The 21480-nt window shown below is 47.3% G+C and overlaps 1 protein-coding gene across 2 annotated transcripts in view; it reads left to right on the top strand.

Moving 5' to 3' along the window:
• TMEM178B (transmembrane protein 178B) overlaps window positions 1–15783 on the top strand; it is a 423271-nt gene extending 407488 nt beyond the window's left edge. The window contains exons 4-5 of one of the 2 annotated variants that reach the window (XR_234430.4): window positions 5572–6647; window positions 6944–15783. Coding sequence is in view for 1 of the 2 variants with exons in the window: in XM_005205919.4 (XP_005205976.1) it covers window positions 5572–5822 (251 nt within the window). In the remaining variant the exon portion in view is untranslated. Of the gene's footprint in view, window positions 1–5571 lie in introns of both variants that reach the window. The other variant, XM_005205919.4, reaches the window with a different exon arrangement.
• Window positions 15784–21480: the final 5697 nt, after the last annotated feature.

A 21480-nucleotide genomic window follows, 5' to 3' on the forward strand; every position in this document is an offset into this window, starting at 1 on the left:
TCTCTTACCATTTACTTCTGGGTATTAGTCCTTCTTTTCCTAAAGATAACTCGATATAGGAGGGACCTTCTAGCTATCTGCTCCAGCTCCCTGATTTACCGATGAGGGTACCAACTGTTCTGAGCAGATGCTAAACTCAGGCCCTTTAATCCCCCGTCTGGCACTATTTCCACTTCATCCTCAGCTTTTCATTTACGTCTGTCTCCTATCCCCAACGAGATTATAAGATTTTTTTTCATCTTTTTATTTTAGATTTAATTAAAAATTCTCAAGAACAGCGATCCTATCTTATTCTCCCTTTTATCCCTCTAACATCTAGCATAATGCTTGGTACAAACAGAGAAGTTCAACAGATGTTTGCTGATCGGCTGTCGGGCACGCCGTGGGGCCCGCAGCCACAGGAATGTTCCCCTCCTTCCGCCCCATCGAAGCTAACCTGCCTTCCCCAGGCTTGACGTCCCTTAGATCTGGCAGCTGCATTTCTGCTGTCCCTCCTTGCCTGGCCAGTGTCGCAGCCAGCTCTGGGCACACAGTGGAGCCTTGCTCCCAAGGGAAGGGCTCGGCTAGTTCTTTTCACTTAATTGGTAACTGTGACTATAATTAGTATTAAAGTCTGATTGGAATTAGGCTCAAACCCCAAGACATGGAGGAAATAATTGAGAAGATGTGACCACGCATTAGAACGTTTGCCTTTCTTGGATCCTCACTAATCAGTCAGGAAGTGCTCCCAAGAAATAAGATAACCCAGGCTGGAGCCCACTCCTTGCGTGAGAGGAAGGTTTCATTGCTTACCCAAAGCACCACTGTGTTTGGGTGAATGGAAAGAGGCTGTGATCCCCAGTACTGTAATATCTGTGTGTGTGTGTGTGTGTGTGTGTGTGTGAGTTGCTCAGTCATGTCCAACTCTTTGCAACCCCATGGACTGTAGCCTGCCAGGCTCCTCTGTCCATGGGATTCTCCAGGCAAGAATACTGGCGTGGGTTGCCATTCTCTTCTCCAGGGGATCTTGCCCACCCAATGATCAAACCTGGGTCTCCTGCATTGCAGGCAGATTCTTTACCTTCTGAGCCACCAGGGAAGAACTCACCCTTTATTTGAGGTGTGTTTTCTAGCAGAGACATTTAGAATCTCTGAGTTCCCCAGAGAACCCCAGGGAGTTGGTGGTGGTGGCGGCGGGGGTTGGAAGTTCTGTACCCCACCCTCCCCAGCTGGTCGCAGGTCCACAGGTCTGAGAGTTGGACTCATCACCTTAGGACACTGAGTCTGACAGGTCCTTGCCCATTTGGGCCTGTTAGCCCACAGACACTCTGGGACTCCATCAAAGTACGTTGTTATCTCAGCTATCAGAATAGCAGTGGTAACATGTCCTGCATTCAGTCCATCAACCGAGGACCCACCAGGTGCCTACATAGGTGTATTTCCAGTTACTAATGCACATTTTTCCAAACTTGAATTTAGAAGTGCAGACCCACATAAAAATATAAATTCTCACCCATGTCTGTGGAGGCTGACAGATCCTTCCCCACCTCTTCCCATTTTGTCACACAGGACTTCTCCACAGTTTGCACAGATGACCTGCATAATGGACCATCTTGAGTGAGAGCCCGCAGAGTTTTTTCCCACGTATGGGAACATTGACAAAAGCTAACAAACCACAGAAATTTTTAAAGGTTGCCAAGTCACAGAACAACTGACATGACGTGAAGGCAGGAAGATACCCCGACTAATCCTATTAACATAACAATAAGATGTATGTTAATGGCACTCCACTCCAGTACTCTTGCCTGGAAAATCCCATGGACAGAGGAGCCTGGTAGGCTCAAGTCCATGGGGTTGTGAAGAGTTGGACACGACTGAGCAACTTCACTTTCACTTTTCACTTTCATGCATTGGAGAAGGCAATGGCAACCCACTCCAGTACTCTTGCCTGGAAAATCCCATGGATGGAGGAGCCTGGTAGGCTGCAGTCCATGGGGTTGTGAAGAGTTGGACACGACTGAGCAACTTCACTTTCACTTTTCACTTTCATGCATTGGAGAAGGCAATGGCAACCCACTCCAGTGTTCTTGCCTGGAGAATCCCAGGGACGGGGGAGCCTGGTGGGCTGCCGTCTATGGGGTCGCACAGAGTCGGACACGACTGAAGCAACTTAGCAGCAGCAGTAGGTCTATGTGCTAATTAAGTCATTAGGTCTTGATTTATCAACCACATTCTTTCTGTCCTGTCCACTCTGCTTGCAGTTCTTGTTGTTAAGTTGCTAGGTCATGTCTGTCTCTTTGCGACCCTATGGACTGCAGCACGCCAGACTCCTCTGTTCTCCTATATCTCCTGGAGCTTGCTCTAACTCATGTCCATTGAGTTGGTGATGCCATCCAACCATCTCATCCTCTGTCGTTCCCTTCTCCTCCTGCCTTCAATCTTTCCCAGCATCAGGGTCTTTTCCAATGAGTTGGCTCTTCACATGAGGTGACCAAAGTTTTGGAGCTTCAGCATTGGTCCTTCCAATGAATATTCAGGGATAATTTCCTTAGGATTGACTGGTTGGATCTCCCTGCAGTCCAAGGGACTCTCAAGACTCTTTTCCAGCACCACAATTCAAAAGCATCAGTTCTTCGGTGCTCAGCCTTCTTTATGGTTCAACTCTCACATCCATACATGACTACTGGAAAAACCATAGCTTTGACTAGACAGACCTTTGTTGGCAAAGTAATGTCTCTGCTTTTTAATATGCTGTCTAGGTTTGTCATAGCTTTTCTTCCAAGGAGTAAGCATCTTTTAATTTCATGTCTGTGGTTACAATCTACAGTGATTTTGGAGCCCAAGAAAACAAAATCTTCCGTAGTTTCCACTTTTCCCCCATGTATTTGCCATGAAGTAATGGAACTGGATGCCATGGTCTTAACTTTTTGAATGTTGAGTTTTAAGCCAGCTGTTTCCTTTCACCTTCATCAAGAGACTCTTTAGTTCCTCTTTGCCTTCTGCCATTAGAGTGGTATCATCTGCAAATCTGAGGTTGTTGATATTTCTCCCAGCAATCTTGATTCCAGCTTGTGATTCATCCAGCCCAGCATTTTGAATGATGTATATAAGTTATATAACCAGGGTGACAATATATAGCCTCAACATACTCCTTTCCCAATTTTGAACCAGTCCATTGTTCCATGTCCAGTTCTAACTATTGCTTCTTGATCTGCATGCAGGTTTCTCAGGAGGCAGGTAAGGTGGTCTGGTATTCCCATCTCTGCTTGCAGAACATGCTTAAAATAGTGTCCCTCAAGTTTTATCAGCTACTGGCAACTTGTGAAGATCATAAGGTCAAGATCGATTTTCTTGAGGTCCACCTTCTCTCCCAGAACAGATCACTGGACTTAATCAGGAGGACTGTGCCCCATTTGATGAGAAGAAATGTCTCCCTTTTGTAAAGTATCCTGTGTAGGTACAGTTTATAGAGAGCTCTTGGGTGACTTCAGTCACATCCAGAGCTTTGACTTACAAGATGTTGACTCAGTCCACATCTCTAGCTCAGAAATTTCTACCAGGCTCCAAACCTGTGGTCCCAAGTGCCTCAACATCCCAAGGGCAGCTCAGATTTGAACTCAGCATACACATACACACATGCATGCAGTCTCTTTCTCTCCCCTATTTCCTTTCCTAAATCTAAATTTTAGTAAACAATATCATGCACACCAGGTTTCTAAACCAGAAATTGAACACATACTTGAGGCCCAAGTATCCAAGAATTTGGATTCTTGAAAACTGGTGTCAAAATGGAGCATTCTTCAGCTCTGGCTCTCCCAGCCCATTGCTGTCTCCTTTCCTTACCCTCTCTGCTTCTTCCCTCACCTGGATCCATGTCTCAAGGTTATACACAGAACCTCTGCCCTCACACAGGGTCTCACTAGGCTGATCAACAGAAATCACCTGAGGAACTTTTGGAAAGGAAAGCGCCCCATCCTGTCCCCCAAGATTCTGATTCAGAAGTTCTGGGGTGAGATGTAATCCACCCTGGGCACCCACTTAGAATTCTGTCTGAACCCCAGAGCAAAGCAGGAGGGACCCTGGGTGCTTTGTAACCCCCCAAGTTTGGGACCACTGTTCTCCCAAGGAGTGATGGTACCATACGTGTTTGTACACAACGGCTGTCGCTATGCACACAAACACATACGCCTACATGCTTCCCACACACACAGTTTCATTTACGCCAAGTCCCCCCTTTCCTTTCAGCTGCCTCTACCAACCGTCATTCACTAAACAGTCACTCATCCTGCCCTGCGCCTTCCTCCTCTCTCCTCTTGACACAGCAGGGTCCTCCCTGGACTCCCTGCCTCTACACTGCCTGCTGCTCTGCTCCTGACTTAGTGACCTTTGGAAACATAGACCACTGCCAGTGAAGTGCTTGGGCCCCTGCAGTTCTATCAGCTCCACCCAGCCTTCCCAAACGCTGCATATTTCTTCAGGCTGTTACTGTCCCGTCTGCCGTGACAGAGCAAACAAGACACAGGGAATATCAAGAAAAGCTCTTAAACTCATTTTTGGCACATCACATCTCTGTTGGCTAAAAGTGGGCTTAGGATCCTATTTGATAACATTCTGTCTCTTGTAGCAGCCTTCTCGCTGGAGGTTAACATGAGCAATGGTTTTTTTTGTTTTTGTTTTTCTTGAGTTTTTTGGGTTTGTTAGTTTTGTCTCCTATTTGCCTGTGTCGAGTCTCAGTTGCGGCATATGGGATCTTTGGTTGGGGCCTGTGGACTCTAGTTCCCTGACCAGGGATTGAATTGCAGGCCCCCTGCTTTGGGAGTGTGGGGTCTTGGCCACTGGATCACAAGGAAAGTTCCTAAGCAATGTTTTTTTTCTTTGTTTTAAGGAGCATCATAAAATAAGTTTGTGAAATACCTCATAAGACTAAGTGGGACAGGTTAACTTCCTTGACTGTGGGTTATGCGTCTTCGTGGGTGAGAAGCCACGTACAAAGCTTCCCAGAGTTACCGCCTCTGCTTCGTCATAAAGGAGTTCTCTCCTAGGCTTGGCGTTCCACCAGAAACACTCTGGTGAATGTTGTCTTACGGGAAAAGGCTTCCAGGACTGGACGACTGGCTGGTAAATGGATTAAAGGAAAACCCAATATCGTGTAAGACGTTGTATGTGGAAAAGAAAGGAATGTTTTTCTCTTTAAAGAAGTAGGGAAGGGGGTGTTTTCTGTGTCTCCAAAGACAGACAGTGACTTTTAAATGCTTTCAAAAAATGAGCTGAATGCTCCTCTGCTTTACTTCACCCTACATAAACTGGCCTGTGATTTATTGTTAGGATTTTCCCAAAGGAGAGACGTCCTGAGTTTGTCCAAGACCAGGCACTTATTGGAGCGTGAGGCAGCCCTGATACTATTTCCCTCTTCTTGAATGTTTCCAAATATTGATCTCATCAGCAGGTTACCCTTAACCTGCACCTTTTCATTTTTCTTATTCAAGAAAATAAAACAATGTAATAAACCTCCCTTCTCTCTCTCTTCCTCTCCTTCCCCTCGCCTTCTCCGCTGTCCCCTCCCCCTCCCCTGTGTCTCCCCTCCCCCTCCAGGAACTTTCTGCATCATCTCACTGTGCACCTGTGTGGCCGGGATCAACTTTGAGCTGTCACGTTACCCCCGCTACCTGTACGGACTCCCTGATGACATCAGCCATGGCTACGGATGGTCCATGTTCTGTGCATGGGGGGGCCTGGGCCTCACTCTGATCTCGGGATTCTTCTGTACCTTGGCCCCTTCTGTCCAACCTGTCCCGAGGACCAACTGCCCCAAATCCAGACCCGAGAACGGGACAGTGTGCTAAAACAACAAGCCCATACTCACACACACACACACACACATATATATATATAAATATATATATAATATACATATATATGACAAAACTCAATCAAGACAATGCCAGTGCCAAGGCAGAGTGGGGGTCGGCCCAGGCACCCACATCTCGCCGGACTGTGTGTCGCCTCATCACCGAGATGGGGGAAGGTGTTCCCCTCACGTGGCTCTTCCATCGATTCGTAACTTCTGACTCCGTGGTTTCTTGAGGACAACGTGAGCATCACCCCTCAAAGACAGGGTCCTGATTCCCACCACTCACAAGGATGGGGGCATGGAGGGGGGAGGCTGGGAGGAGGGGGGAGGCTGGGAAGAGACGGTGCCTGTGGTCCAGGGTGGCACAGGTATAGACAAGAAAATGCCCTCCCCTGAGCCGACAGGAGGGGACACCACCCCAACCCCGGTCATATCGCAGAGAAACAACGCCCTTAGTTCATAGAATGTAACCAGATCTTCGAGGCCATTTCCAGAACCATTTTCTTCTCTTGCTCTTCCTGTTCTGATTTCCTTCCTGGCCGACCAGCGACACACCAGAAAGTGGAAGAGAAAACACACTGAGAAGGAAGTTTTCTCTCTGCTGCCAAACTTTTGGATGAAGTTCCGGAGGTGGGAAGGGGGAGAGAACGCCGTGCTGAGAGGCAAGACCCACATCAATGAAAGGACACTTCCGTGGATGCTCAGAAAGCCCAGTCTTACCTTCCAGCTGCCTTACACCCAGTTAAACAAGAGGCTGCCCTGCCCTGAACCCAACCTGCACTCCCTGGGCAGATCGGAGCCTTGGAATAACCCTCTGGTGTGTGTGTGTGTGTGTGCGCACGCGCGTGCGTGTATGTGTGCAACAACTTTGGATGGTTTCCTTTTTTTCCTTTTCACCTTTTTAAAATACTGCTGGATCATGACTGTTGTCTATCATTTTTGGTGGTTTCATGGCCCAGGATGGAGGCCCCAGGAACTAGGAAGCACCATGAGGGTGGGCCTCTGTGGGTGCCAGTTCTGCAGCTTGACATCCCTGCTGTGTGTGTGTGTGCGTCTGTGTTTTCTGAGTGTGGGATTTCTATCATTTGTGTTGCATTTTTCTATTATTTTTAGTGCAGCTGAAATTCCCCGAGGGCAGAACCAAGAACAAGAGCACTGGGCAGAGGACCTGTGTTGCTGCACGTCCCAGGGCTGGGGTGCCACGGGACTTGGCCCCCTAACTTTGGAAGTTCAAGACACATCTGGGCACACAAGCCATGAGCAAGGAAGGGAGCACGGATCAAGAGGGAGAAGGGGAGTGGCCTCAGTTACCGCTGGATAAAGTCTGTACACCAAACGAGACCTTTCCCTTTCCGTCACGGAAGCTGTCCTTTGTCACTGGACATCCAGCCCTTTGCTAGGGGCGACCTCTGTACAGACGAGAGAAAATGGGTCCCATGCAGAGAGAGCCGCCATGTCCCATGGGCTCCAATTTGTATGATATTGTGTAAATTCACAGAGAACTCTTGACTCTTGCCATCTTCGTCCTTTCCCTCTTGATATTCAAGGCCATGAATCCCAAAATCGCCGTCGTGGTGGCTAGCATCCAAGCAGAGGTGGCCTCGATCCAGCCCAGTGTCCCAGGCTCGGGTGAGCATGTTGGAACTGTAGGTGTTGGCGAGCTGTGATGTCGGCCAGAGGGTTGTGAAAGCTGTGGGGACGGGATCTGCTGGCTGGAGTGGGCAGCAGTGGCCAGTGGTCACCTCGGTGACCCCACAGGGGCCGCGCAGCCCTGGGAGGCAAAGAGTGAATTCCCCGAGCGGTCCAGCCATGGGTCCACTGCGTAGCCGAGGATTCAGTTGCTTCATAACTGAATGTGCTCTGGGCACTTTGCCTCTCACTCAGCAGCCTTCCCCCAGCCATGCCCTCTGTTTCATCTCCCTGTCTTCTGCCCCGTCTCCCCTCTGGCTCCCCGCTTTCCCCACCTATGAACCATTTCCCTTCTCACTCTTCCACCCACCAGGCTCCAAGTCCTGCCTCTGTCCTCATCTGCTCTTTTTGACTGTGTGTGTATGTGTGTGTGCAATTCACATCCAAATAGGGCATCTGATGTGCGCGGATGGGTGTGAGTGTGGGTCTCTGTGTGTGTGTATCTCTGGTGCATTTTGTGTACATTTGTGTCAGTGCACACCTGGACGCAGATCTGGGTGTGCTACTCAAGACTTCGTTGCTAGCGACATGGGTCAGTTTCTGCACAAAGGCTCACGTGTGAGTGCCCTGTGCGTGGGGTGCTGGGACATGACTGGGCGGGAAATGCTGTTAGCTCCCAATTGTACCTCTAAGGATGACTTTTAAAACAGAGGATTTATTCTATGAGAAAGGAGAGAATTTTCAGGAGAACCCAGTGTTTCAATTGTTTAGGGAATTTTTAAAAAATAATTTTCTTTGAAAAGTTCAATTTCCCGCTTCAGGGGAAAGGCGTACTTGGGCTTGAGGAAAGGTAAGGGGAAGTATCTCAGATTGAGAGACCTGTGCCTCGCTTCCAGGTATCTGGACTGGGCTCCACCTGGCTGGGAGAGATGGGTGTCCACCAGCCTCCATTTGGGGCAGAGGGCTTGTCTGTGACCAGGTCCGAACTTCAGCTAGTTCCCAGTTGTGGAAAAATGGAGAAAGAAATTCCAAACAGGGCAATTTGTAATCAGTCACTTAAATTCTTAAGTAACTTTTCTTAAGGAACCAGTACTGTTCACCAACCTGTGATTTATACCCCTTTTTTGAAAATCCCGTGCTTGCCATAAATAGATCATCCACTCTCTCCGACTGCTCATCTTTATCGTTGTTGTTGAGTCGCTGAGTGGTGTCTGACTCTTTGTGACCCCAAGGACTGCAGCACGCCAGGCTCCCTTGTCCTTCACTGTCTCCCAGAGTTTGCTCAAACTCATGTCCACTGAGTCAGTGATGCCATCCAACCATCTCATCCTCTGGCATTCCCTTCTCCTCCTGCCCTCAATCTTTCCCAGCATCAGGGTCTTTTCCAGTGAGTCAGCTCTTTGCATCAGGTCATCTTTATAACAGACCTTTAACACAGCCTGCTGCATCCCTTTGAAGTGTCCCTAAAATGTTAGGAGAACTCCTAGGAAAGAAGGAAACCGCCTGGGCTCAGCTCACCATCAGCAGAGCAGGAGCTTGGACCTGCTTTTTTGGTCATGGGGCCAGAAAGGTACAGATGCGCACACTCTGCGTCTGTGTCTGCTCGGGACCAGGAAAGGCCTAGCCACACAGACAGGATGGAAGCCCTGGGCAGGTGGCCAGTCCTGGCTGTGGGAGAACCGCCCTGATGACCTCAATCCCTCCAGCACAGGGACTTGATCCCAGATGAAGACATACCACCCCAAGCTCCTACTGAAGCTGTCGTGCTGTGAGGGCTGAGGAAGAAGACCAGGAAGAAAGGAAGGAGGAGGCTCAATCTGTGAGCCTCTTTAGCTCAGACCCTGTTCACCCCAGGTCAGAGTAGGACCCAGCCCTCTGGTGGGATTCACGGTCAGCAGCCTTACCGACCAGCCCACACCCCAGGTCAAGGTCAAATTCCCTACAGATGTATAGACAAAGCCTATACTGTATATGTGTTCTGAGCTCCATGCAAGTCAACCTTGATCCCAGGGCCTGTTTCTGCTTTTGTTCCTTGCCCTATGACCCTGGGGATTCAGGAAAGTGGGGTGTCTGCCTGGAAAGAGGTCCTATTTCTTTCTCTCCCCATCTTGAGAGTTTTGGTTTCTTCTTCTGTTTGCTATTCCCTTCTCTCTACTCACTTCCACTTTCCCTCTGCATCAACTTCAGTCAACTAAAATAATTAAGGAATTTGTCTTCAGAGAGGTTCATATGCTCCAAGCAGCACCCGCCCCCCTCCCCCCATTCCTTGTTTGTTGGGGCTGTAGGTTTCATGAGTTCTGTGTTTCCCTGGCATCAAAGTGTAAGAAAATTTCAAGTGTGCCTGTTCAAGCTTCAAATCCTCCTGCAAGCCCCAGCCTTTTAAGAACTAGACCTTTTTCATTTCAGGGATCACAAAGTCACAAAGACTCAGTGACTCCACCATATCAAGACAAAGCCTTCCTGCTTCACATGTCTATATGTGGCACCCTGGGCCTCGGTGCCATTCGGGTATATTCTCTGGTTGGGAGTGAGCAGTTCCTCCTAGCAATGCTTGCCTTTCCTTTGATGAGGGAAGAAGGTGCCCTGAGACTCTGAGTCTGGGCTGTACGTCTTAATATTCATCCACAATCACGATGAGAGGTCCGAGATTAAAGAACTTCATGTCGTTGTCCTGATTTAGTGGGAGGATGGGCTGCTTAGGGCTCCAAAGCTGCCCACCTGAGTCAGATTCAGGGACATGAAATCAAGTACACCAGCCAGAGTTGTTTAGAATGGACTCTTCACCTGGGTTACTCTGAGCGCGTTTGTTTCAGTTCAGTCCAGTCATTCAGTCGTGTCTGATTCTTTGGACCCCATGAACTGGAGCACGCCAGGCTTCCCTGTCCATCACCAACTCCTGGAGCTTGGTCAAACTCATGTCCATCGAGTCAGTGATGAGAGCATTAGTGAACTGATTTTCAAGTATCTGGGGAGGGAAGAAGTAGGAAGAAGTACACTCTGGTCATCTTTGGTGTGATTTGTGAGGGATGTTTGCTTGCTTCTCGTAACTAAAGAGAAGCCGTTCTTCAAAGTATGTTCCCTCTACACCAGGGACCAGTCTTTCCCAGGGACTCATCCAGCCCTTTCCAGGGCGGAATGATGAGTCATGGGGTGATTTGACCACAGATAGAAGTAGTTGGTACATAACAGCTGGGTTGGCTTCTGTGCTGTCTTCCAGCTGCTATGTAACAGAGTAAGGGGACAGAGTTTTAAACCAGCCCCCCTGAATCGATGGTCACAGAAGCTCCAGATGTCCCTCAACACAGTCACCTTGGTGGTATAGAAAATTAGAAAAATAAAATACAAAAGAAAAAAAGTCCTAGAAGGTTGTTCATAATTCCATGTCTGTGAGACATCATAATGGCCATAGCCCCGATACCTGCCCAATCGGTGGTGTCTCTGGGTTGGCAATTGGGGCCTGGGGTGCAGCCCATGACTGCAGAACCATACTGGTCTGTGTGGAATTGAGGGCTTCCCTAGTGGCTCAGATGATCAAGAATCTGCCTACAATGCAGGAGACCCGGGTTTGATCCCTGGGTCTGGAAGTTCCCCTGGAGAAGGGAATGGCAACCCACTCCAGTATTCTTGCCTGGAAAATTCCATGGACAGAAGAGCCTGCAGGATACAGTCCATGGGGTCATGTGGAGTTGAGCCTGTGTTCAAGGCAGTGAGAGCGTAGGGCTTTGTGCCCCCAGAGGTAGCAAACAGGCCTTTGAAGTGGCTCAATGCCAGAGCTTAGGGGCAGTGTAGAACAGAGCTAAGAGCTTCCTACTTGGTGATTTCCTTCACCTCCTTTTTTTTTTTTCCTATTTCTTTTCTTTTGGAGTGCCATCTCAATCTAATGATAGATACAAGAGTACTGAAGCCAGAGTAACTCACTAATTCAGCTACACTTGCGTAACACAGTTACTGTCCATCTCATCTCAGTTCTGCACTCAAATGATTGGTGACTCTGGGCACTGTGTATTCTCCATACTTGAACTTCCTCATCCACAAAATGAGGATAGTGATAACACTTTACCTCATGGTATATTAAGGGTGACCAAGACACTGCAAAGTTATTTGCAAACCACAAGTGTCATATAAATTATACACTGTTCCGATTCTCCTACAGCAGGCAAGCCCCCACTGAATGGGATTCTTCCACGTAGTCTCTGAGCTTCACTGCAGAAAGGATAACCTAGAATTGGAGGACCGCTGCTGAACAGGACGCACTGTCCAACTTAAGCATGTGGATTTTATTCAGTCATCCAGCTTCCTCAGAGAAGTCGGCTCCTTAATTTACCCACTCTCAGGCTTCCTTCCTTTTATCCAAAGTCGATTTTGCCAAGAGCACTCTTAATCCCTCTTTGTTATTCCCAGAGGCGATGAAATAAGTAAACCATATGTAGAAAATAGCATATATGAGCTAAAACAGTTAACTGTTAACCAAGACATGTATTCAATGCCTTATTTTTTTTTTTTTTTTACCATTCTCCTAGTGTTAATAATTCTCGCTGTTCTTGCCCAAGGGATTGGGAACACATCAGATTTCTGAAACATTCTAATGGTCTTTTAAGTTGAAGATGGGAATGAGTGTTAAGCCACTGGGATCTTCTTTCTCTGGTCAGTTGGTGAAGAAGATGGCTTTGTCAGAAGCACATGGGTTCTGATAGGTTCTTATGATGCATTCACTGGGAGTTGTTCTGGGCGCGATCCTGTTGGGGGAAAACTCAATCCTAGGTTCTAAACAAGGAAAGATTGCGTTTCCCAAAGGGTCAGCATGCTTTCTGCTTTGCAGGGGATCAGCTTACAGTGTTACGATGAGACCTGCTCTAAGGGAAAGCTGAGTCATTCATTGCTCCCAATATGGTTGGAGCCCAGCCAGGGATGGAGGAACCACCCAACCGCAGGGGGTGTGTGTTCACCACTGAGAAACAGAAAACTGGGTATCAGCACGGGGGTCCCACAGCTGTAACTCAAACCTGGCCTCACTCTGCTAGACACCAACCTCAGCAATTGCAACCCCTGTTCTTCACTTGCAAGGACTGGGTGTTTGGGGACCTCTGTGCACCTCTGTCCTCTCCTGGCTATGCGTTTCCCTTCCTCTCTGGGTCACCTTAGACCTTTTCTGGCCTGAGTGTATCTGTGTGTCTGTGTCGCTGTGACTATAAATCTGCCTTTCACATACAGAGCTTTCATAACTCCTCCTCCTCTTTCCCCATCTCCACCCATGGTGTGACTGTTTTGCTATTCAAGACTATCTGTAAAAATGTACAAATAAAAATGGAAACTGAAAATAGTGGGGAGGGAATTGAGACTAGACAAATGCATTGCTGTAGCCCTCAGTTTTCTGAGGACTTATGTGGACTGCCCGGAAACCCCGAGTCGGTGGGATTCCGAGGCAGGGAAGCCATTGGCCCAGGAGGTTGTTTTTTGTTTTTGTTTTTTTTCTGGTTGTTTCTCTGACAGTCACGAGTGTCTGCTTGGAACTCTCTGTTTGAAAGGTTTTGGCCTTTCAAGTGAAACGTTTTTTCTGAAAAGTAAAAGTAAATCATCCAAGTGTGAAGGTGAAGGTTATTGCGAAGGTCAACACAGAGGCCCGATCCGGGGGTGGTATTAATCGTTTTGTCACTGGCTCGCTCGGGGCCCTGGGCGAATCTTGTTACCTCACCGCTGTCTCTGCGTCCTCTCAGCCAAACAGGGGGGCTTCCAGTGCACCTGGGGTGCTCAGTCACCTTGGCCATCCTGCTGCTATTTTGGGAAAGGCTTCGAACCCTTGCTGGAGCGCACTTACCATGGGAGGTACATTCTAGAGCCCCTCCTTGCTGCTCTCGCCCCACGCTTTCACTCCTCGGAAAGTAACCTCAAGCTAACAGCCAGTTTGTGCTGAGTCCAAAGCCTTTTATCTACCTTTTCATTCTCAGACGCCTTTCCACCCACTCTGACGATCTCATTTTACTATCGTTACTGACAGAGCGCTGTCAGTAGGAGGAAGAGTCTCAAAGGAGATGATGTGTGTGAATTGCTTTGTAATCTGTGACTTACTCTACCAATCTGGCGGCTCCTGTCGGAAGCAGGGGGTCTGGCTAAGGATGCGATCGAATCAGAATGATGAAAGCCTTGGTGGGAGGGGAGGGGAGAGGTGGTGGGCAGCAGGGGATGGGGGGGCGGTGGAGGTAAGATAAAGAAAACTTTTGGAGGAGGAAATGGCAGAATCACAGGGCATCCTCAGCATGGCAGCAGAGAAGGATCCCCCAAAGGCTGGGCACCCCGAAGAGGAAGTAGGAAAGAGGAACATGGGCAGGTAATCCTATAATACAAAGAGCTGCCTTCCCCTAGGATTGAGAAGACTAGCTGCTTCAGGGGCAGGATTCACACCAAACAGCCAGTGACCTAACCCTTCCTCCTCCATGATACTATCAATCCAAACTTTCTGCTCTCTGATGGTCCACAGTGATCATTTCTGGGGGCAGTGCTGTCCAGCAGATACGATACAATGCAAGCACCATATGCCATCTTAAATATCCTAGTGGCCCCATTTTTAAAAGTCCAAAGAAACAGGTGAGATTAATTTTAATACCTGTTTTAACCCAACATATCAAAAAAAAAAGTATCATTTCAACATGGAATCAAAAAGTATCATTTCAACATGGACTCGGTATAAAAATTACTGAGCTATTTGATGTTCTTTATTTTTTTTTCCAAATGAAGTCTTCAAAATTTGATGTGAATTTTGCTCTTAGAAAACACATCAGTTTGAAGCAGCTACATTTCCAGAGCTCAGTAATCCCACAAGGCCACCAGCTACCATATATAAGACAGCAAATATTTAGACTCTTGGTTAGGAGTTGGAATCCCCACTCACCTATGAGTCACTCAGACCTCATGGCTAATAGGCTGGAGATCCGTGTTGGCCCTGAGTAGAAAGTGCAGGAGTGATGTCCAGGCTGCCATCCTAGCCCAGGAGAGGACCACTGCTTGTCAAACACGTCACATCTGGCCAAGAGGTTCAGCGCTGCCCTTGGACACAGCCCCAGATGGCCCATCAGAGTTCTAGAAGCCACAAAGCAAGTCACTTTTTTCAGCTATAGGAGCACTAGCTTATCCTTTATCTAGATGCCCTTTATCTGAGGGTAGAGAGAGGGCCAGACGGACCTTGTCTTTGTCAGGAACAAAGATCTCCACAACCTCTTGTCACCTGGTCCAGTCACCTGCTAATAGCATCTCACCAACATTCAGAGCTGTTTTCTCAACCCCTTACTTTCCTTAAATGCTAAAAGAGCAGTGGCCACAGGCAGACTGGGTCTCCTAGGAGGTGACAATGACAGGCTCTGTCCCTTACACTGGGACTCAGGGTCTACTATTGCCCACCTCTCTTCCCTGCCTGGAGGCCTTCCTTAGATTTGAAGAAACCTCTTTTGGGGGTGGAGACAAGAAGTGAGATCTTTAGTGCCAAGTACAGAATAAAATGCAAGCAAACAACCCCTGGGCGTTCTCAAAGCATTTAGAAGACCAAATATGACATGGTTGGGTTCATTTAAAATACCACGTTCTGAGCCCTCGGTTACTGAGCAAAAGAGAATGAGCTGATTCGGTGAGTATGTTTTATATATGGTCATTAGACAGGGACCATAGCCGACAAAACTCTCGAAACACCTGGAGTGTTTATGGTCCACCAGATTATTGCTCAGTCAATAGACATTGATTTACCTTTAATTTGCATAGTGCTTTCTGATTGGTTAGACAAGGTGTGACGTGTTCTGCAGGATTCCAACATCACCTCTGCCCTCGGAGGTAGCAATTCCTGTGGTTATTGGTGCTAAAAATAAGATTAAATATTATGTTAATTTGTTCTGATACGATGTGAATACGTGTTGTTTAATCTTAACAAGAATGCTACATCTTATCAGATCTATTGTACTGTCTGTTCCTTCTCATAGTTAATTAATTACAGGAAAGGTGATCCAAACCAGATCTCAAAACTATTGTGCTATTCTGAGAGGTGAATTTAACAGGGATGTGGGAGGGGTGGGATGAAAAGGGAAATTGCCAGGTTCCTGTGACTTTGCAAGAACTGAGGAAGCAGAGAGCATTTGGGGACTTCTGACACTGACTGCATCTTGCAATTTTCTTTTTCGAATTTGGCAGAAATACTGTATTTCCATCGATCGAAGAAAAAAAAAAGTGTCTGGTAATTAATTAAATGACTTGTTCATGGAAAAAATAAAAATAAATAACCTGTCAGTTGTGGAATGTAAACTGATTAAACAATTAAATAAAGAAGATCATGTTGTGTGTTTTAAGTGATTGTGTCTGCTTGGGGAAGAGGGGTCAACCCTGTGCTCTTGAATGGTAAATGATGGTTCTCCCTCAGGCGTTGTACGGGGAAAAAAATTGAATGACTCATGTAGGTAACAGACAGAAAACTGTAATCCTGAAGGAAATAGACAGTGAACATTTCAAGCACATGTAAGCCAAAGGCACATGCTTTTCACATTGGGGGCTGGGGCATGGGGAGGGATTCAGAGAAAAACCAGGAAACTATTGTTCTTTTTCTCCTAGTGTTGACATTCATAACATTTTTTTTTAAAGACTTTATAAGATGCTCAATTTACTGGTTACATTTTAACTTGCCATCCTATTTCTTAGCTTAGTAAGAAGAGAAATTTCTCTTAACAGTCTTCATCATCCCTATCCCTACCTTAGAATTCCAGCTCTTTTCCACCCATGTGCCTTTTAAATGTTTCTAGCTCACTCCTGGGGAAGACATCTTCCCTAGATGGTGGGAGGCCGAAGGTGATGGGAGGTAGGTGCTTTTTAAGGATAAAGTCAGTCAGTATCTTGAGTTTTAAGCCAGAGTAACTAGCTCTGTCTGGTATAAGTGGAAAAGCCATTTACTGAAAAGACATGAGTAGCTGGAACCCTACAGCGCAGGCAGGAAGAGATGAGCAGCTAAATTGGCCAGAATCATACCCGTTCCAATCTGAACTCGACACCACAACTGGCCGGTTGCTGCTATTACCCTGGAGACCGAAGATGGCTGGGCTGCCTTTGTCATCAGGATGAATCCCCAGGTACCCGCTTCTTCCAGCCGGTACCCCCAGTGTCAGAATCCCAAGTGGAGGCACCATCTGAGGGGACCAGGAAAACATGTTCTAGAGCCCTTAGCTTCCCTCTTGGTTGACGGGCCCTGCCTTCCACCAAGAGTCATAGAGTAGACAGTTCTCCAGCCCCAGGAAGAGGTGTAGATGCTGAGCATCAAAAAGGGGACATATCCATTGAAGGTGGGATATCTGAGCAAGAGGAAGGATCCGTGAATAAGAGGCACGTTGCTGTGTCTCTGTATGGTGTCCAGTGGCTCTGTGTGTAATCTTCATGACAGTGATGAGCACCATGACTGGCAGCCTCTGCTGATAGACATGCACAGTGTTAGGCATCGTATGGGGCTTCCCAGGTGGCGCTAGTGGTAAAGAACCCGCCTCCCAATGCAGAAGATGTAAGAGAGGTGGGTTGGATCCCTGGGCTGGTAAGATCCCCTAGAGGAGGGCACAGCAACCCACTCCAGTATTCTTGCCTGGAGAATTCCATGGACAGAGGAGCCTGGCAGGGTACAGTCCTTGGGGGTCACACAGAATCAGACACAACTGAGTGAGCAAGCACACATGCACAGGCATTGTACGAGAAGACCTGCCTAGACGTAGGCACTAATATAATCAGTGTCTGGTCAGTGTCATCCAACACTCCCAAGCAGTTCTCCACGTCTCAGAGGGTACCGATCAGATGTCCTACCATTTGACTCAGTTCTGACACCGTCTACCTGGAGACGGTGTCACATCCCACAGGTTAAGGGCTCAGTCCCACAAGATTTTCCCCACTTTGGACACCAGTCAGAAGTCCAGGTTGTCACCTGTGCTTTTGACTGGCTATAAACGGGAGGTTTCCTCCTTGAGTTCAATTAATTTGCTAGAGCAGCTCATGGGACTCAGGAAAATAATTTACTTACTAGATGAAGGGTTTATTGGGAAAGAATTTAACTCAGGAACAGACAGGTGGGAGAGACACATAGGGCCTGGGATGAGGATCGAGATGCAGACCTTCTGTGTCCTCTGCAGCCAGTAGAATCTCCCAGAAGCTCTGTGTTTACCAACCCTTGTTGTTTAGTCGCTAAGTTCAATCTGACCCTTTTGCGACATCATAGACTATAGCCTGCCCTCAGACTCCACTGTTCATGGGATCTTCCAGGCAAGAATACTGGAATGGGTTGCCATTTCCTTCTTCAGGGGATCTTCCCGACCCAGGGATCAAACCCAGGTCTCCTGCACTGGTGGACAGTTCTTTACCACTGCATCATGTGCGAAGTCACCAACCCTGAAAGTCTCCAAACCATGTCCTTTAGGGTTTTTATGGAGGCTTCATTACGTAAGTATGATTCTATCACTAGCCATTCCCTCCACACTCCCCAGAAGACTGGGGCATGAGACTCAAAGTTCCAACCCTCTAATCACCTGGCTGACTCCCTTAACAACCAGCCCCCCATCCTTAGTGACTTTCCAAAACTACCTCATTAACATAAATTCTAGTGTGCTTGAAAAGGGCTTGTTATGAATAATAAGATACTTCTTCCACCTTTATGGAGCTGGAGGTCTTTCAGAATTTCAGAAACTGATGACAAAGGAGCAAATGGTAGAACCAAAGATGCTCCTGTTCTTCTTTTTTCTTAGGAAATCCTCGGGGCTTTAGGAGCTGTGTGCCAGCAACAGGGATGGAGACCTAATGTATGTTTCTTACTATAAATAACAATATCACAAGTGTAATTTTTTTTTAAAGGAAACATATTCTGGAAGTAATGGAAATAAACAGTTAAAACGTTTCAGAAGTAAGTACAGGTTAAAGGTATTGCCTTACAGAATGAATGAAGGCAAGTTTAACTTGAAGAAATGGGAGACCAGAATCCTAAGGGTCCCCTGCCCTCCTTGTTAGTAATGTCACCTGGAAGAGAGAAGAGAAACACCACTGATCTTAAGAAATGAGCAGGGCCTTTCAGTCCAGCTACCTTCAAGGAGAAAAGCTTCTGTCCCTGCCAGGGTTGGGGTGAGAAGGACTGGGAGCCTGTGACTGGAAGGTCCTATGAGTTTGTTTTGCGCTGCAGTATTCTGACCTAGAAAAGACCCTGATTCTGGGAAAGACTGAAGGCAAAAGGATAAGGAGGCAGCAGAGGATGAGATGGTTAGATAGCATCACCAACTCGATGGACATGAATTGGAGCAAACTCCAGGAGATGGTGCAGAACAGAGGAGCCATGCTGCAGTCCATGGGTGGCAAAGAGTTGGCCATGACTTAGTAACTGAACAATACAACAAAAATCAACAGAAGTAAAAGGCAGGACAGAGTTCAGGAGAGGTGAGATAGTTTCCAGTGGTCCTCCCTTCATGGATTCATACAAACAGTGCTTAATTCTCCCAGCAAACCTGTGTAGCAATAGAAGTATTGCTAACCAGGGAAGCTGACCAGAGCCTTAGTGTCCAGGGACTTGACTTGAAAGAGGGTCAGTCAAGTGGGCATGAAACACCCATATAGCTGACCTTAGTTACCCAGCCTCCAGAGGTCAGACAAGGTCTTCATCATACATCACACTATTGGCATAAATTATCCAGCAGGGCCCAAGGTAAACCAGTAAACAACGACACTGACCAGACTGATGTTCCAAGGGCTTAGAGGTTATCTCAGGAGCCATCAAATCAGAATCTGCATTTTAACGTGATCTCCAGGTGATTTGTATGCACTGACCTGAAGACTCACTCACCTAGCTATGTGATTTGATCATCTGTCTCAACACTTCTGCTGATGTCTTTTATCTAGATCAAGGTCACAGGATGATTTCAAAGGACAATGAACAACATTGTCCCAGTCTGAGGTCTTAACGCCAATCGGAACAGGTATCGTTTTTTAAAAATTTATTTTATGGAAGTCTAGTTGATTTACAAGGTTGTGCTAGTTTCTGCTATACAGCAAAGTGATTCAATTATACATCTATATGTATGTTCTTTTTCATATTCTTTTCCATTATGGTTTATTACAGGATATTGAATATAGTTCCCTGTGCTATACAGTAGGACTTGCTGTTTATCCAGTCTATGTAAAATAGTTTCCATCTGCTAATCCCAAACCCCCAACCCACCCCTCCGCCTCCCCCTCGGCAACCGCAAATCTGTTCTGTGTGTATGACTCATAACAGGTATTGTTTTTAACTAACGTGCTGAGAACAATACCTTCTGCTGAGTCTAATGTTGGTTTTTAGGGTCACCACTGGAGAACAAAGCCAAGGAAGTAGGTTTCATTTCTCCCAGTGAGCAGGTTTGAACTCTGCAGCAGCTGCTGCAGGGGCAGGTGTGTGTAACACCATGAGGTTTCGACCCTGGAGGGAAGGCAGGCATGGGGTGGCTCAGAGGGGAGGAGTTCACCTCTTGCTGAAAAAGTCTGGACCACAAGACAGAGTTGGTCTGGAGTGAGGGGACTTAGAGGCCCTTCACCCTTATCCCTCCTTTCATGTATTTTTGTGAACGAGATGCCAAGCTTTAGTTGATGACAGCATAACTTAGTGGTTATAAGCAAGGACTCTGTACTCAGACAGCTTGAGCTCAAATTTGGCACCATCCACCAGTGGTATAACCTTGGGCAAGATACTTATCCTTTCTGAGCCTCACTTGCCCCCTCAGTGAATGAGGCTGATACTAGTAATATCCACCTTGTGGGGCTGCTGTGAAGATAAAATGGGTTCATATTGTCCATGTACTTAAAACAGTGCCTGGCATGTACTAGCTGCTGTACACATATTACAATCTCATGGAAGAATTCAATGGCCTATGTGAAGACCTACTGACTAGCGAGATGTGATCAGAAGGTATGAGTCTGGGACTAAATCTTGGAACAGAGCCTTCGAAAAGAAAGGCAGTGGAGGACTTCCCTGATGGTGCAGTGGATAAGAATCCACCTGCCTTGGTTAGCGTGTGCATGCCCAGTTGTGTCCAACTCTTTGCGACCCCATGGACTGTAGCTCACCAGGCTCCTCGGTCTATGGGATTTCCTAGGCAAGAACAGTAGAGTGGGTTGCCATTTCCTTCTCCAGGGGACCTTCCAAACCCAAGGATCAGACCCGCTTAGTTGCAGAGCAGTTAAGCCTGTGCACCAGAGCTACTGAAGCCCGTGCCCCTAGAACCCATGCTCTGCAACAAGAGGAGCCACCACAGTGAGAAGCCCGAGAACCGCAACTAGAGAGTAGTCACTGCTCGTCTCAAATAGAGAAAGCCCTAGCAGCAGTGAAGACCCTGTGCAGCCAAAAATAAATACAATTTAAGGGGAAAATATATAAATAAAGAATGCCAGTGGAAAAGGGTTTTCTGCAGGGTGTCTCTATGACTTGATGGTGGTTCCGGTGGTCCGGAGGCAGCAGAAGACCTGTCTCCATGAGCATCACTGACTGCAGGCTGACACTTGCTGCGTCAAGGGTGTTGCACCACCGATTGGGCTGCGGCCCCTAGAGCAGTGATGTCCACAGTTCTGCCTCCTGCTCAGTGGCTGGGATTGCAACCACCCCTCTCTATTTTCCCTGTGCCTCCATCTCTCTACTGTTTAGGAGGAGGAAACAAAGTCCTGCCTCAGGAACCTCATTACTCCTGCAAATGAGGTGGAGATAATGTGAAAAGAGCAAATGGCAACCCGCTCCAGTATTCTTGCCTGGAAAATCCCATGGACGGAGGAGCCTGGAGGGCTACAGTCCATGGGGTTGCAATGAGTCGGACACGACTGAGCAACTAACACTAACTCACACTCTTATCACTGAGGTTTGTAACAGGGGGTTTACCTTGGGAGGGAGGGTCCTCCTTAGCTTTTCGTCCCTTATTTCCCTCAATTTTGGCAGTGTGCCATATAAGACCTGTTTTTTCTCTTTTAAAATAGACTCTGTATTTTTAGAACATGTTTGAAGGTGAAAGTCGCTCAGT

The sequence above is a fragment of the Bos taurus genome, chromosome 4 (assembly GCF_002263795.3).
Source record: "Bos taurus isolate L1 Dominette 01449 registration number 42190680 breed Hereford chromosome 4, ARS-UCD2.0, whole genome shotgun sequence".
Lineage (NCBI taxonomy): Eukaryota > Metazoa > Chordata > Mammalia > Artiodactyla > Bovidae > Bos > Bos taurus.